General features: G+C 36.8%; 1 protein-coding gene across 2 annotated transcripts; it reads right to left on the bottom strand.

Moving 5' to 3' along the window:
• Nucleotides 1–565: 565 nt before the first annotated feature.
• Nucleotides 566–7,780, bottom strand: LOC107945999 (histone-lysine N-methyltransferase EZA1). 2 transcript variants are annotated; one of them, XM_016880183.2, is made up of 17 exons: nucleotides 7,649–7,780; nucleotides 7,111–7,212; nucleotides 6,623–6,897; nucleotides 6,060–6,221; nucleotides 5,431–5,515; nucleotides 5,170–5,316; nucleotides 4,994–5,041; nucleotides 4,832–4,903; nucleotides 3,637–4,328; nucleotides 3,169–3,319; nucleotides 2,364–2,584; nucleotides 1,999–2,130; nucleotides 1,842–1,929; nucleotides 1,687–1,734; nucleotides 1,447–1,575; nucleotides 1,152–1,229; nucleotides 566–1,077 (listed from the first exon to the last, which is right to left on the bottom strand). In XM_016880183.2, exons 1-17 carry the CDS (start codon nucleotides 7,685–7,687, stop codon nucleotides 886–888), a joined length of 2,661 nt encoding a protein of 886 aa, XP_016735672.1. In that variant the 5' UTR covers nucleotides 7,688–7,780; the 3' UTR covers nucleotides 566–885. The 2 variants fall into 2 exon arrangements, with proteins under 2 accessions (XP_016735672.1, XP_016735674.1); XM_016880185.2 differs by lacking the exons at nucleotides 7,111–7,212; nucleotides 7,649–7,780 and having other exon boundaries at nucleotides 6,060–6,226.
• Nucleotides 7,781–15,331: the final 7,551 nt, after the last annotated feature.

Below are 15,331 nucleotides of genomic sequence, written 5' to 3'. Positions count from 1 at the left end.
TCCCAGTATGAAATTCTATATCATCTCATTAGCTTTTTTAATGGTACTTTTATTAAATCTATTAGAAAACAAATTGAAAAAAAACAAACCAAATGTTGGTGGCCAAAAGAAACTCAAAAATACATTTAGAATTATACAAACATTAGTTACCAAATTACCAAATTTATCATTAAATCTATTTTTTATCGTGTTTAAAGATACTAAAATTTAGACCTCGACTTTTGACCAGCACCGAGTGTTCACCTCAAAAATCCAATAGATTCAAATCACAGTAGCAATCCTGTCTGTGGTGAAACAAACCTATTTATAATGCAAATTGACGGTGCTGATTTACTTCCACTAGGATTAGGAGAGCGAGTCAATTGTAAATACACTGAAAAAAGGACTAATATTTAACGGTCCGATACTCTAAATTACGGAATAATTTACCCTAAACAAATTAACCAAAATAAAACAAATTCCATATTGCAACGAAAGGCAGTGCTAAAAGAAAAGAAGAGACCCCCAAACCCCTCTTAAGCAAACATTTCAAGTAATGATTTCACAATTACTTAAATCAAAGTACTAAATACAATCCTAGTACTGCAACTTTATTCAATAAAAATATAGTAACAGGGTCAACATTTTTGAAACTTTCTATTATTTCTATAAGATTAACATGCTTTTCTACCACCAATTCCTATAATTTTATTGTTAGACACACCTAGTTTGTTTGCCAAAGCAATTATTTCTATCTTATTTTCTTGACCCTAATATCTTTAATGAAACTAACTATATACCGCATAATGACACAATATTGCATATGTTTTACTTACGAAGAAATTCCCTCTTTTGTGATGATACTAAGAAGCTGAAGGATATATAGAAGTCTAGTCGATGGTTGCTTTAATGAGACTGGTGTTTCTTCGCTCTACCTTGAGAGGCTGATGTTTCATCTCTTTTGGAACCCTCAGGTTTCCTAGCCCATGCAGGTGCTTGATCTGGACCATAACGGTAATCATAAAAGAGTTCTTCACTAGCTTCGATTCGTTCCTTGGCAAATATTCCTACTCGATGATCCCCGGCTACCAAGATTACCTGTGCAAGCTAAAGGAATTAGCTTAACTAACAACAAGAAATGTCCCTAAAATGTATTGTGGACGGTTGTATACCTTGGCATAGCAATTTGGGTTAGAAGAGTGGTTTGCAAATTTCAATTTGTCTCCTTTGCGGTATGCGTCGAGGACATACTGCAAAGACAAAACAGCAGCTTCCAATCAGATTATACATGCTGGTGTAATGTAGTTATTAACATAAATACATTTAGGATATAATTAAGCTCCAAAATGTGATCATGATACTTCCGATATTAGGATCATTGCAGCAATCTTAGATTAAAAAATAAAGAGCACCTTTGTTAACAGGGGGGAATTTTAGTGCTGAATGTGAAATGTGAGAGCCACTTGCCTGATCATTCAAGTCAAAAAGGAAAGATGAATTTGCGCGATCGTAAATTTTCCCTCGTTTGTCTGCTTCTGTGTGGGAGATCAATTCACCAGTATATTCTCCAAGATAATCATTTTTGTTGACAGAATTCTGAACCAACATCATCAAGTTCACAGAAAAGAGTTTAAACACAATTGAAGAAAACAGAGACAATTAACTATCCAAAGGTCTGCATTGGGAAAAAACGGGGTAATATCCTACTTTTAGGAATGCTCCCCATCCGGCAACATCAGACTTTGCCAAGAGTATCTGAAGAATAAAAACATGAAAGATTAGAAGAGGAGCAAAAAGAAAATTCCAGTTTTAAAGCATTTCGAAACTATAATTTTATAACTAAAACATTCTTAGTAGCTCACTCTCTGCTGTTGCCTTAGAAGAAGCCTCATATTTCCACACTGACCATCTCCTTGTTTCGGTGGCTCACCCAACGAATCCCCACCACAACTGCAAAATGTATAAATATTACTAACAGATCATGTTAGTAATAGGTTATATAAAATCATGAAACTTTACCTAACCCAACAATTCCTACAAACATCTGGGTCACATTCACGCCCAGCAGCAAAACATGGGCACTGCCGGCTTCTGCATTGGCTTTTTGCACAGTGGCATCCCCTAAACCGATTTTTGCAACTCTTCGAGCATCTGAATGATCATAATCTTTGAATTTATAAGAATGTTCTGGACTTGATTGGCTCATGGTATTTTTGGTTCGGGAAAAAAAAACACAAAAACAAAACTGAAACAACTGGTTCATCCATAACAAAAGCAGCTGGTCAAATGTAAATATTTCAGATTCAGTGAGATATAGATTTGCTTACCCATACCATCTAAGTATATATTTTTTCACATTCGCATGTTAAAACAACTTAACTTACCCACAATACTTCTCACAGCAAGTTCCATTGTTCAGACAAGGGCATTGCTTTCCACACATTGATTGGCATCCACATGGAGTATATTGCTTGCAAGACTGATTTTTTCCATCTGCAATTCTTTTCCAAATTGAGGGATGGCCAGCTGACTTCCAAGAATATTTAAGTTTCCGTGTTCTACCCTTTCTACGAAGCAATCGTGGTCTTGCTGACATCTCTTGCTCCTGAATTACAGAAAGAATTTTAATTGGGAAAAAGTATTTATAATGCAATGCAAACAGGAAAGAGAAAGGTCTACAATGGAGAACCAATTATTCACCCTAAAAAATACAATGCTATATAATGAACTGATCAAGATAAATTAATAATGAATCAATATTAGAAGTTGCAAAATTAAGTAAAAAGAAAACCAGAATGCAGAGCAACATAGTCAGCTTGCTCCTAATTTACCATTGTTCATGGAAATCAGACACTAAAGATATAAGCTTGATGAATTCAACAACTTTCAGGATGGGTTTCCTACTTTAACATTGTCTAACTAAATAGCCAAACCTTAATGGCCACGTAACTTTAATTGCAGATTGTAATGTCACTCTATATCTATGGATTCTTGAACATTTTTTGAATCGGTAAGCATTTAACCTTAAAAGGAATGCTTGCAATTGTAGCTAATAAAGGTGATAGTGTCATTAATATGGCCTCAAGAGAGCCATGCAGGTTGGCAATTGGAAGCCTTTTCTTTTTCACCCCTTATCAAAGAAATATCATATAGTAGGAAATAGAGAGAAATTAGGGTTCAGGTACATACCATAAAATCTGATTCAGATTTCCCATTTTCTTCCAAAAATGAACTTGTCATGATGGACCTATTTAGTGTTGAAGATCCACCATCACACATGTAACTCGATACTTCTAGGCAAGTTTTCAAACCAGAGAGTAAGTTCCTGGCTATAAGGCAACTGTAAAGCATGGATCACACATTAGTAGAAGGATGGACATATTGTTATCTAGAAGGGAGAAGAAAGAAGTCTAATCACAACTGTCTAAATGTACAAGTTCATCATGATAAGAGAGTAAAGCAGTTGAATCGTACAAATACGAGCATGTTACACAATTTTAACTATGAGTTTTTTGCTCTGCACATTTTAGTCTTGTAAAAAAAACTGCTGAGCTTAGTCCATTCAATATTTAGAAATGCAGAAACCAATGTGAATAAAAATATTTATATTTGCATTTTACGCAAAGCTAGACTGACAAAAGTTCTAATCCCTTCTACCTGTTTCTCCCAAATATCTCCACTCCCTTCAAATACAATTCTCTCTCAATAGGCTTCCACTCAGAAGATGACCACTTCAATTCGGGCACCTTTAAAACATCTTTGGCTCCATTCCTTGTATTATCCTTGGTCTTGGAAGCACTAGCAGAACAGGTGGAAGTTTCCAATCCCCGTTCACCAGATTCATTTTGGTTGTTTTTGGCTGTAATTTGAGTTTCATTTTCAAGAAGAGTACGAACTTGATAGTTCCTACTTTTACTACTTTGAGCACTGGCATGACTTGGTATAGCTTCAGAAGACTCTCTGGCTACATCCAAAACCAATAATGTCTTTTGTTTCTTACATGAAGAATCCTGGCTGCTATCAGAGCAGTGTAGCAGATCATCTAATGGTCTATTGCTTTCTTGGGAGGCCTTCCGCTTTCCAGAATTTTCATGGTTATCTATTGGTATGGAAGACATCACCGAAGTTAGAGCTTTACCAGCACCTTCTGAATTATTAATTCCTTCTAAAGTAACAGGCCCTTCTTCTTCAGAGATGCCTCTTTCATCTTGCATGAGATCTGCATCAACATTAGTCTTTTGCTCTTTGGCATCAGACGATGCAACCTTGTCTTTTTCTTCTAAAGTTGTTTTCACTCCATGCAATGCATTGACACCAGAACCTTCTGCCACATCTTTGACGGCTCTTAACTGCATGAATTGATGTAGAAATCACAAAACATTTTTCTTTCCCGACAAATATAAAAAATCTTAGATCCAAACAAAAATTAAATATGGAATATGATGATAACTAAATACTTGAAAAGAAACTAAAAGGTACTCCAAGGATATGAACAAGTTCAAATTCACATCAAATCAAACTTGTCTCAGCAACATATGAGTACGAGCACTAAAACAATCTATTTCTCTTCGTTAGGTAAGAACAAATTAGACAACAAACCAATGGAATGAGCTGCAGATAAACACAAAAATAGGAGGCTTATTAGTTAAAATAGGTAGACAAAACATCTTTTGCATCAGAACCCAGGTGTTGAGGACAAGGAGCAGCATCAGAGAAGAAGAAAGAATGCAAATATTTGGAGAACAAGAGAGAAATTTTGTCCATGAAGTTATCAACAAGAATGGTTTTTGCAGTATCAACTCATAAGACATCATACAAGGTTTTTAGCACAAAAGAATAATAAAAATCAAACCCGGAGGTAACACTGATCACTGCAAGGCTTTCTGTCATCTTCATATTCAGACCAATATGGCTGCTTTTCACTCTGTCAAGCAATAGGTACCAAAGCAGATAAACTAATGAGTCAAACTCGCATTACATTGAATCTTTGAAAGACAAGAAATACATTGCTTACAGGATTAATTAGAGTTTGAGAACAGCCATGAAGACGGCAGTCAAATAACTGTCATGCAGGTACAAAATATATCAGCACAGGGAGTTAAAAAATGTCCAAAGACTGCCTATGATATCTACATGCCCATGCTTCTCTTTAACAAATAACATTAAGAGTGATGGTTAGAGACTAAGCACCAAGCAACGGCGGCAAAAGAGGTTATCAAAAGAATCTAAGGCAGCACTGAGGCTCTTGTCCAAAGATATGCCCTTCTCAGATCTACAATCCTCAGAATCTTTAATGTTCTGGTCACTGTATTTTTCTCTGAGCATGCCATGCCGTTCCTGCAAATCTCATAAGAAAACAGTTACTGATAAATATTAAATATTTGGAAGGATTAAAGAAACCAAACAACATCCAAAGCAAGACATCCATGAGCCATACTTATAGCAGGATACCTCGATTTCAGAGCCGGTGACTCCAATAAATTGGCTGACAGCAGCCAATGTTTCCTCACCTAGACCATACTCCTGACAGACATTCCTGCCAAACTCAACATTGTTAATCTAAACTGATTGAGCTTTTTTATTTTTCCCCCATAAAGTGCAATAGAAAATATCTTATCCACAGTTCAGTAAAATCCAAATGAACATCTCTTATGGTGACACTGTCATTTCTGCACTAAATCCCACCAGTTACTTAATATACTGAAATAAATGCCAGTATGAAGAGTTTAATAGTATAAAAAGAAAACAGCAGCAGAACCTGCACACTTTTGCCATATTGGTTTTACAACAGTCTAACCCCATCTCACCATGCACTAAATCAGTTACAGGTCCTATGCCACATTGCAGAAAGATTATCAACAATGTCTACCACTTGCATTTCTGTAGATGATGTTAACTTCTGACCGGTATAATAATAAGAAGGCACAGGAAGTTCAGCTGTCCGGGTGCAACTATGCACTTCCTTTTTTCCCCAAGAGAATCATATATATGTATGTGTATATGTATATGATGTTTCTCTTTAAAAGAAATGAATAACTCCTCTTTATTGACTAACGGAGGTTGCATCTGGTTTCACTTACCACAAAATGCGGTCTTCAACCTCAGAAAATTCATGTTTTTCTTCCTCAGGCTCCGCAATATCTTCCTCACTGTCACTACAGATTAAAGCTTCACTGCCATGTTGGTCATAGTATATACGTCTCCTCCCCACAACAGATTGGTCTTCAGCCATTCTCTGATTTCTGTGCTGAATGATGCATATTTAAGATAAGACAAGCAAAAATAAAACCTCATTGGAAACAAGATGAGCCGAGGAAAGATGGTAGGTTCATGTGTGGATGCTTGTGCTGCTGAAATCTCCAACTTCGAACTAAATATCAGTAACAAAACCTTGAGGGCTTAATAAAATAGCTAGTTTTTCCAAATGGCTTAATATTGGTGTTCAACATGTTATCAAGCCCTTTCAGGAAATCCCCCCAAAATTATAACCCTCACTGGAGATGACTTAAGTAGCACAGCTAACCCATGACTTAATGGCTTAAGTCTCTAGTGGCATACTGATTCAAAGCAGAAGTATTGTGTACCTAAACAGACAGAATAGAATACTCAAAATTAGGCAAACTAATAAATTAATCCAACTTACTTGTCCAGAAAAATCCATGTCGTATATGGTGGCAACTTTTCAACGTACGGAAGCTTGACACTTGTTGAAGATACAACTTCGTGACCATTAGAATAGTCTCTATCTCCCGACCCTTGCACAAATCCAGCATACTTAAATAGAGGAATTTGGATTCTTGAAGAAAGCATTTTACCAAATCCATTCTCCTCCACACACAGAACGTTTCTACTTGATGTAGCTGACAAAATCTCTGAAATATGACTCTCGAGCTTCTTTCTGTTCTTCTCGACTTTTTCCTGTGCACACCACCCAATATAAATATAATTTATTTGCATCTCTAGCAGGTTGGAGCGCAAATCAATTCAATTTAGACAAGCCGAATACAACAGTAATAGTTGCTTATCAAATTCACACTGAATTGACGACGCTAGTGAAATTCAAGGACAAATAAATAATGTAGCAATAATTTAAAAAGTGAAATTCATAAGTGACGAACATAACTAATCCACCTTAATCGAAGCAATTCTCTCCGCTTGAATTTGCCTTTTAAGCTGATTTAACTTATGTGTCAAGTTTCCTACTCCACCACTAGAGCACTCTTCAAGTGATTTCTGCCATATCAACAAATAATAGCAATAACATCAAAACATTGATAATTAAGCTAAAACGGATTTTTTTTAAAAAGAAAAAAGGAAACTCAATTCCATTTTTTTTTCCTTTCCGTTTTCTGTTTCTTTATAATTCATTAGCAGCCAAACAGAGTATAAGCTGCAGTGAACGGCGATGGAATTGAGAGAAACCTCAGCCTCCACACAAAACCATTGGCGAATAATATTCAGTGGAATTTCAAGTCTACGTGATCAATTACAAACTAAAAATCAAAATAATATTTTGAAAAATCATTTTAAATTTTATGTTTAAATGATACAGTGAATTTAAGCGACTGATAACTAATTTTTTTATGATCAGTAATGAAGATTGAATACAAAAAGAAGAAATCAAAAGGGAAAAATTGAAGATCAAAAGGATAAAGAGAGAAATCCTAACTTTAGATTTAGTGGAAGGGTCGCTCCCTTTAGAGACCATTGTTGGCTGAATTTGGTGCTTTGTTTTCTCTGCGACTCCGAGTCATACAACCAGAGTGAAAAAGAATCTGGAAGAAAATAATAAAAAAGTAAAGAAGGACAGTAAAGGCCTGGCACGTGTGAACTGTTGTTACGTGGCCTTTACTGTTGGGGGACTCAATTTTTGAGTTTTTTCACACGGGCCCAAAGCATTTATTTTTCTTTATCTTTTTTATATTTATTTTGTTTCATTTAAATTTCGCCTTCAGAAATTATAGCTGGCTTACGCAATGGGCTTTAAGTGAAGGCCCAAATTATATAGCTTGTCTGTACGAAATGTTTGTTTTTTTAGCCAAACAAGTGTCTAAAAGCTGCGATAAAACAATTTTTTTGTGCATATACAGTTTATATTAAATCACTAACTTAATAATAATTAAACTCATTATTCAAAATTTTAGAAAAATTATTTAATTAAATAATTCAAACCAAAATATAAAATTTTAAAATTTATATTTAATACAATAAAACATTTATTATATTTATTTGTGTTTTTTAATATAATAAAATATTTATTATATTTATAATAGTGTTTTTTAATATAAATATTTTTTAATGTGTTAGTGCATGATAGCAAGATAAATTCGTATTTTTAATATATTTATTCTTGGCTAATTGTCGGATAAAATGCTATTAAATTTAGATTTTTCTTATCAGAAATGAAGTTGGTGTACTGAATTCAAACTCTTACAAAAAGGGGATAAATTGGAACAAAAAGTAAAGAGGAGGGCTTGATTGAAAGATTGAAAATACAAAGATAACTGGATAAAGATTGAAGGGTTGAAGTTTTTTTAAAAAAAAGTGGTTAGATAAAGATTGAATAATTTTTTTTATTATTACAACTCTGTAATTAGATTAAATTTAATCTCTAGTATAAATTTAATTTTAAAATTTTGAACTATTTAGTGATAATATTTAAAATTATTTAGTGATAATATTTAGGAAAAATCTAGGGGAATATACAAATAAAAGCCATTTTTTTAAAAATTACTGAAATGAGCCAGGTAAAAAATTAATTACCGGAATGGTCTTATTTCCCCAAAAACACGTCCACGTCAACGCGTTGTCAGGTGACGAAGCAGAAAAACGCTTCCTTGAGGAAGTGTTTTTCCCATGTCTCCTGTTGTTAGGGTTTTGGGTTTTTGGTTTAGGGTTAGGGTTTTGAGGGTTTTTAGGTTTAAGATTTTAAAGAAAAAATTAAATAAATAAGGGATTATGGTTTAGGGTTTAAGGTTTCTCAATTAAATTAATTAAAAATTTTTCAAAATTAGATTAGGGTTTTGTATTTATAGTTTTTAAATAAAAAATCAATTAAATTAGGGTTTAGGGTTACTTAAGTAAATTAATTAAAAAAATTTTAAAATCATATTAGGGTTTAGTGTTAAGGGTTTTTAAAGAAAAATCAAATAAATTAGGGTTTAAGATTACTTGAGTAAATTAATTATAAATTAAAAAAATAGATTAGGGTTTAATGTTTAGGGTTTTTAAGAAAAAACTCAAATAAATTAGGGTTTGGGGTTTAGGATTACATAATTAAATTATTTGTTAATTTAAAAAAGCTCCCACATGGACACTCTTTTACTACAGTAGCTCCTGAAAAAATAATTTCGAGAAGACGTTTCTGAGCAAATAATGTCAAAAACGCTTTAAGCAGGATCCATTGTCAGCAAAATACTAAAAGAAGCTCCCACGTGGACGCTCTTTTGCTACAGTAACTCTTGAAAAAATAATTTCGAGAAGACATGTTTGAGCAAATAGTGTTAAAAATGCTTTAAGTAGAATGCATTGTCAGCAAAAGTACTGAAAGAAGCTCTCACGTGGACGCGTTTTTGCTACAGTAGCTCCTGTTTGGCCTGAGGCTATAAATGAGGCAAAATTTTTTCTCAAATTGCATAAGTTACAACAAAAAAAAATTTATAGAGGCTAAGAAGGATAGAAATTGAAGATGAGTGAACGTATTAGTGCTGTTATTTACTATGATGGTGAGGTTTGTCACATAAAAAACGGTGTTATTTTTTTATCGGAGAATACAGTGTGACTGGTTTTTAACCAGAACATAGATTTGACAGAACTTTGTAAAAGAATTAGGTGTAAAATATTCGGAACGACACCAATGAAAGTTTTTCTATTACGCACCGGTTTTGTTATTCTGTTGATCCGGTGACATATGACTCATTCGACATAAAATGTGCTCGTAGCTTTGAGGCAATGGTGCAGACTCATCTCGCTAGTGGAACACCCTATATTGAGTTATATGTACAATTTACATCGCCAAGTGATGCATTTGCGACTATTGTTCGAGAGGTATACACGACCCCTGCCTGACACTCGATTAGTGGGTTACCTGACATCGGTGGGTCGATGTTTGATGCTGGAAATACATACTAGGGAACGACATCAACTTCTAGCGGTTGGCAATCTACATCCAATTGGGGACGTTATGAAACGCCCAGAAGAAGGGATGATGTACTCCCTACGACATTCACCAGTGAGGGGACTTCATACGTTGTAGATGATGGTGGGTTAGAAGATGACTCCGATGTGTATCCACCTCGAAAGCCCGGGCCCGATGGTGCAGAAGTTGTATTATTTTTTAAACCGGAGTCTATTCCAACTGAACCTGAAGATGTTGAAAGGGGTTCAAATGAAGAAGAAGATCCACGATTCAGGGCATACTCACCTCCAGCCCACATGCATAATGTCGATCTGTCTGTAGATGATGCGTTGGAGTTTCCAGATCTACCACACAGGTTGCGTGATCGTACAAGTTCGCTACTGGATTCGGGTGAATTTGAAGTTGATAATGAGTTTTCCAACAAGGATAGTTTTATTGGTACATTGAAACAACATAGCATCAATAACGGCGTTAACTACCACGTGGTTAAATCCAAAGCTAATAAGTTTGAAGCGAAGTGTGCAGTGCAAAATGGTACATGTTCATGGAAATTCTACGCCTCGTTGAGGAAAAGGACAGGGTTGTGGGAGATAAAAAAGTACAAAGGTTCATATACATGTGCTACAGGTACAGTATTTAGGGTTTCTGAATAATACTATTATTATGTAATGTTGCATTATTTAATGTACTCTGTTGATAGGTATTTCACAAAATCATCCCAAGATGGATTCAGTTATGTTAGCTAGCTTGATACTACCCACGGTGAAGGCAGATCCCAAGATTTCAATGCCAGTCTTAATTGCCAATATTCGTAGCCAAATGGGGTACACGCCTTCTTACCGCAAGGCTCGGATAGCTAAGCAAAAGGCGTTGAAGAAGTTGCATAGTGGGTAGGACGCTTCATATAATGAAATATGGCAGTGGTGTCAAGTGCTAGAAAGATACGTCCCAGTTGTATAACAGAGCTTGAAACGGAACATGCATACTACAATGGTCGATTGCTACGTGGATGCCAAGTGTTCAAGAGCCTGTTTTGGACCTTTAAGCAATGCTGAGACGCATTTTCATACTGCAAGCCATTGGTACAAATTAAAGGTACCTTTATGTTTGGTAGCTATACCCATCGGTTATCGCTAGCAGTGGCACAAGATGGCAGTGGGAGAATTCTCCCAATTGCGTTTGCAATAACACCGGGGGAGTCAGCTGATGACTAGATTTCTTTCTATCTAGGTTAAGGTGGCATGTGTACCCCCAACCTGATATTTGTGTTATTTCGGATCGGGGCACCGGAATACTAGTTACAATTGATCGACAGATAAGCTTATGGCAACACACACACCATCGGTATTGCCTAAGACACGTTACTTCCAACTACTACAGGTAATATCCATCTAAGAGTGAACGACGAGAAGTGACCAATATGAGTATTTAGTCTCTATTAATATAATTTCGTTTGTCATTTTGAATTTATTCTAAATGAAAGAGTGGTATGTAATATTCGCTATGAACTTATATTGGCAGGGTATGAAATAAATAAAGACCGTTTTCATGAGATATTGACAGTTTTGCGTTCAATTAACGGTGAAAGCTCGGACTACCTTTGTAACATACATTTCGAACAGTGGGCACAAGTACACGACGACGGCCTACGATGTTGTCATATGACCTCAAACCTGGCTGAATACATAAATTATGTTCTAAAATAAATGCGCCATCTGCCGATACCATCAGTTGTGCGAGAGATATATTTTCATTTAGCGGCGCTATTTCCAAAGCGGGCAACGAGTTATTCAGGCCAAATGCAGGGAGGCCATATCTGGTGCAGTAAGGTAGTGCAAGAAATTAACAAAGTCAAGGCACGGGTGAACACCATGCACACAGTGTGTCACGATTGAGACAACTTATGGTTTTGTGTGACAGAGTTTGACAGATCAGACCAAGGTGTTATCGGCGAGCAATATCGTGTACACTTGCGAAATAGGACTAGCGACTGTGGGATGTTTGACGCACTTCGTTATCCATGCGCTCATGTAATTGCAGTTTGTCAGAATCTTCATCTGGATCCGATGAGCTATGTCGACGATGTGTATAAATTAGAAAATATGTACAGCATCTGGAGACACGTATTCCCACCGGTCCCAGATGAACGTAAGTGGTCGTCTATATCGCTTGCTCACTTTAAGCTGTTACCAAATAGAGAATTGCGTTGCAAACCAAAGGGTTGACGTTGTTCGACTAGAACAACTGTATCGAGTGTGTCACGATCAAGACAACTTATGGTTTCGTGTGACAGAGTTTAACAGATCGGACCAAGGTGTTATCGACGGGCAATATCGTGTACACTTGCAAAATAGGACTAGCGACTGTGGGATGTTTGACGCACTTCGTTATCCATGCGCTCGTGTAATTGTAGCTTGTTCAGATCTCTGTCTGGATCCGATGAGCTATGTCGACGAAGTGTACAAATTAGAAAACATGTACAACGTCTGGAGACACGTATTCCCACCGGTCCCAGATGAACGTAAGTGGTCGTCTGTATCGCTTGCTCGCTTTAAGCTGTTACCGAATAGAAAATTGCGTCGCAAACCAAAGGGTTGACGTTGTTCGACTAGAACACTGCACACAGTGTGTCACGATCGAGACAACTTATGGTTTCATGTGACAGAGTTTAACAGATCGGACCAAGGTGTTATCGGCGAGTAATATCGTGTACACTTGTGAAATAAGAATAGCGACTGTGGGATGTTTGACGCACTTCGTTATCCATGCGCTCATGTAATTGCAGCTTGTCAGAATCTCCGTCTGGATCCGATGAGCTATGTCGACGAAGTGTACAAATTAGAAAACATGTACAACATCTGGAGACACGTATTCCCAACGATCTCAGATGAACGTAAGTGGCCGTCTGTATCGCTTGCTCGCTTTAAGCTGTTACCGAATAGAAAATTGCATCGCAAACCAAAGGGTTGACGTTGTTTGACTAGAATACATAACAATATGGATATCCAAAAAATAGCCAGTCAACAGAAGTTGTGCGGATAGTGGAGGAACCCAGGCCATACAAGCCGATCATGCCCAAATCGCAATAGTTGAACATTATTGTAAAAAACTTTATATTATTTATATTTTTTTAAATTAAATAATATAGAAATATTCAGAATATTGACTTATTTAAAAGAAAATCTATTTTATTAAAAATATTAAAGTAAATTACAATTACTTTATTCAAAACAATGTTTTATTTTAATAAATGAAATAATATAGAAGAATTTCTATTTTATTACATCAAATAATATCAAAATATTCAAAATGTTTGTACAAATATATTAAAATAAAAATCAATCTCCGTGCCTGTCGGATTCAGTGCCACATTGCGGCCGTCAACGGTTACGTGCTGGATTCCTCCTTTGTCCAGCTTCCGGAGGGGGTTATGGTTGCTCCGGCAGGGATTCTGGTTCCTCCAGTAGGGGATTTGGTTGTCGATGTTGGAACGATGAGCCACCTTGATAAAATAGTGACTGTGGAGGTGTTTGCATCACCAATGACAAAGCTGTTTGAAACTTATACGGTGATGGGGATTGGTAAAAAGAAGAGCTCCCCGACGGCCCCTCCTGCGATCCCTCGTGCGACGGTGGCCTATACATCGATGGTCCACTCGGCGTAATCGAAAATGGAAATGAACCGGGCCATGGACTCTAACTTGCCATAAGACTGAAAAAAGAAAACATATAAGGGTTAGGATACATAAAAAGGCTAGGATACGCACCTGGCATCATCTGAAAAGGTTGTGCTGTGGGTATCGTCGGTTGAAGTGCTGGGCCGGGTGACTATGTCGGTGTTGTTGCTTGGCCTGGTGATTGTATGGGCGTTGTTGATAGGCCGAGTGATTGTGTGGACGCTGTTGATGGGCCTGCATCGTCGTCTCTTCTTCTTGGATTTAAAGGGCCACGTCATTCCCTTTGGATACGCAATTGTCGCTGCCTCTCCTCTGTCGACAGTAAATACGGGTTGTTATGGATCTTAAACCATGACATGTATTCCGGTATGCATGCTAACTCTAGAACGATGATCGATTCTCGAATAGGTATATAATCATATCGATCTTCTCAAATTTGGATGTAGTGTGACCAGAATCTCGGCCAATCCGTATGCAATTACTGTAGGTCGATTTTGTGATGATCATCCAACACCTCAGGTGCCACGAGAATCGGTTGTCGGAATCTAAATTGCTGTAATACTCTATCCGACTGGTGCATCTCCACAGTCGTAAAGTTGACCAATGGGACTTTCACATGCCAATCGTTTGGATTTTGGAAGTACTCATCCGGAATTACTACTCAAATTGCCGGATTATCCTATGGTGTCCATTGAAACTATATGAACATGATGGAAATATTAGTTATATACATAATACATGATACATGATACATGATACTAAATACCAATCGACTATCTCATGATGAAAATATCTATTTTATTTAATACTTACTTGTACTTCCGACCATTGGTCTAATAGAAGCCGTATATCTTCAAAAGAGGTAGGTAATCGAGCATAACTTGCCGAATGGTTCTACCTAATTAAATAAATTTTTAGCATATGATTATATTTTAAATCTACGTAATAATTGTAAAATCTAATATAAAATTTACCTTGTTATGAGTGAGAATGTATATGAGTGGTCCACTCGAAGACATAAAAATGGAAAGCAAAACCGTGCCCATGATTGTAGTAGTGATAGGCAACCTCCGATTTTCGCTTTATTCGGTCGCGTCGCCCCGCACATCTCCCGGTACAATGTTGCCATCATGGCAGACCCCCAACTAAATTCACCAGCTGCTCTAAAATCAACGAGTTTCAGCAGTCATCTCAGATGTACAAGGTTCCGTGACAAGTCCGACATCAGATAACCTCCAATTATCTAAAAAATGTATGCCTGAGCATATCGGATTCTTTCTAGTTTGGTAGAATCATCATCTGACTCCGGGAATGTGTCTCGTAACCAGCCCATCTCGATCCGACCTCCGTTAATATTAGCCGGAATAGCTCCCAAAAGCTCGTAGCATACCGCTCCCTAATCACCAGATTGAACAGACTCGGTGACTACGTACCCGTCCACCGACAATCCCAATTGCAAATTTACGTTTTCTAAAGTTATAGTACACTCTCCACATGGAAGATGGAATGTGTTCGTCTCGGGTCTCCACCTCTCAATC

This window comes from Gossypium hirsutum, chromosome D12, assembly GCF_007990345.1.
Source record: "Gossypium hirsutum isolate 1008001.06 chromosome D12, Gossypium_hirsutum_v2.1, whole genome shotgun sequence".
Taxonomy (NCBI): Eukaryota; Viridiplantae; Streptophyta; class Magnoliopsida; order Malvales; family Malvaceae; genus Gossypium; species Gossypium hirsutum.
The sequence above is the reverse complement of the archived record's forward strand: the minus strand, read 5'-3'. Positions and strand labels throughout refer to the sequence as shown.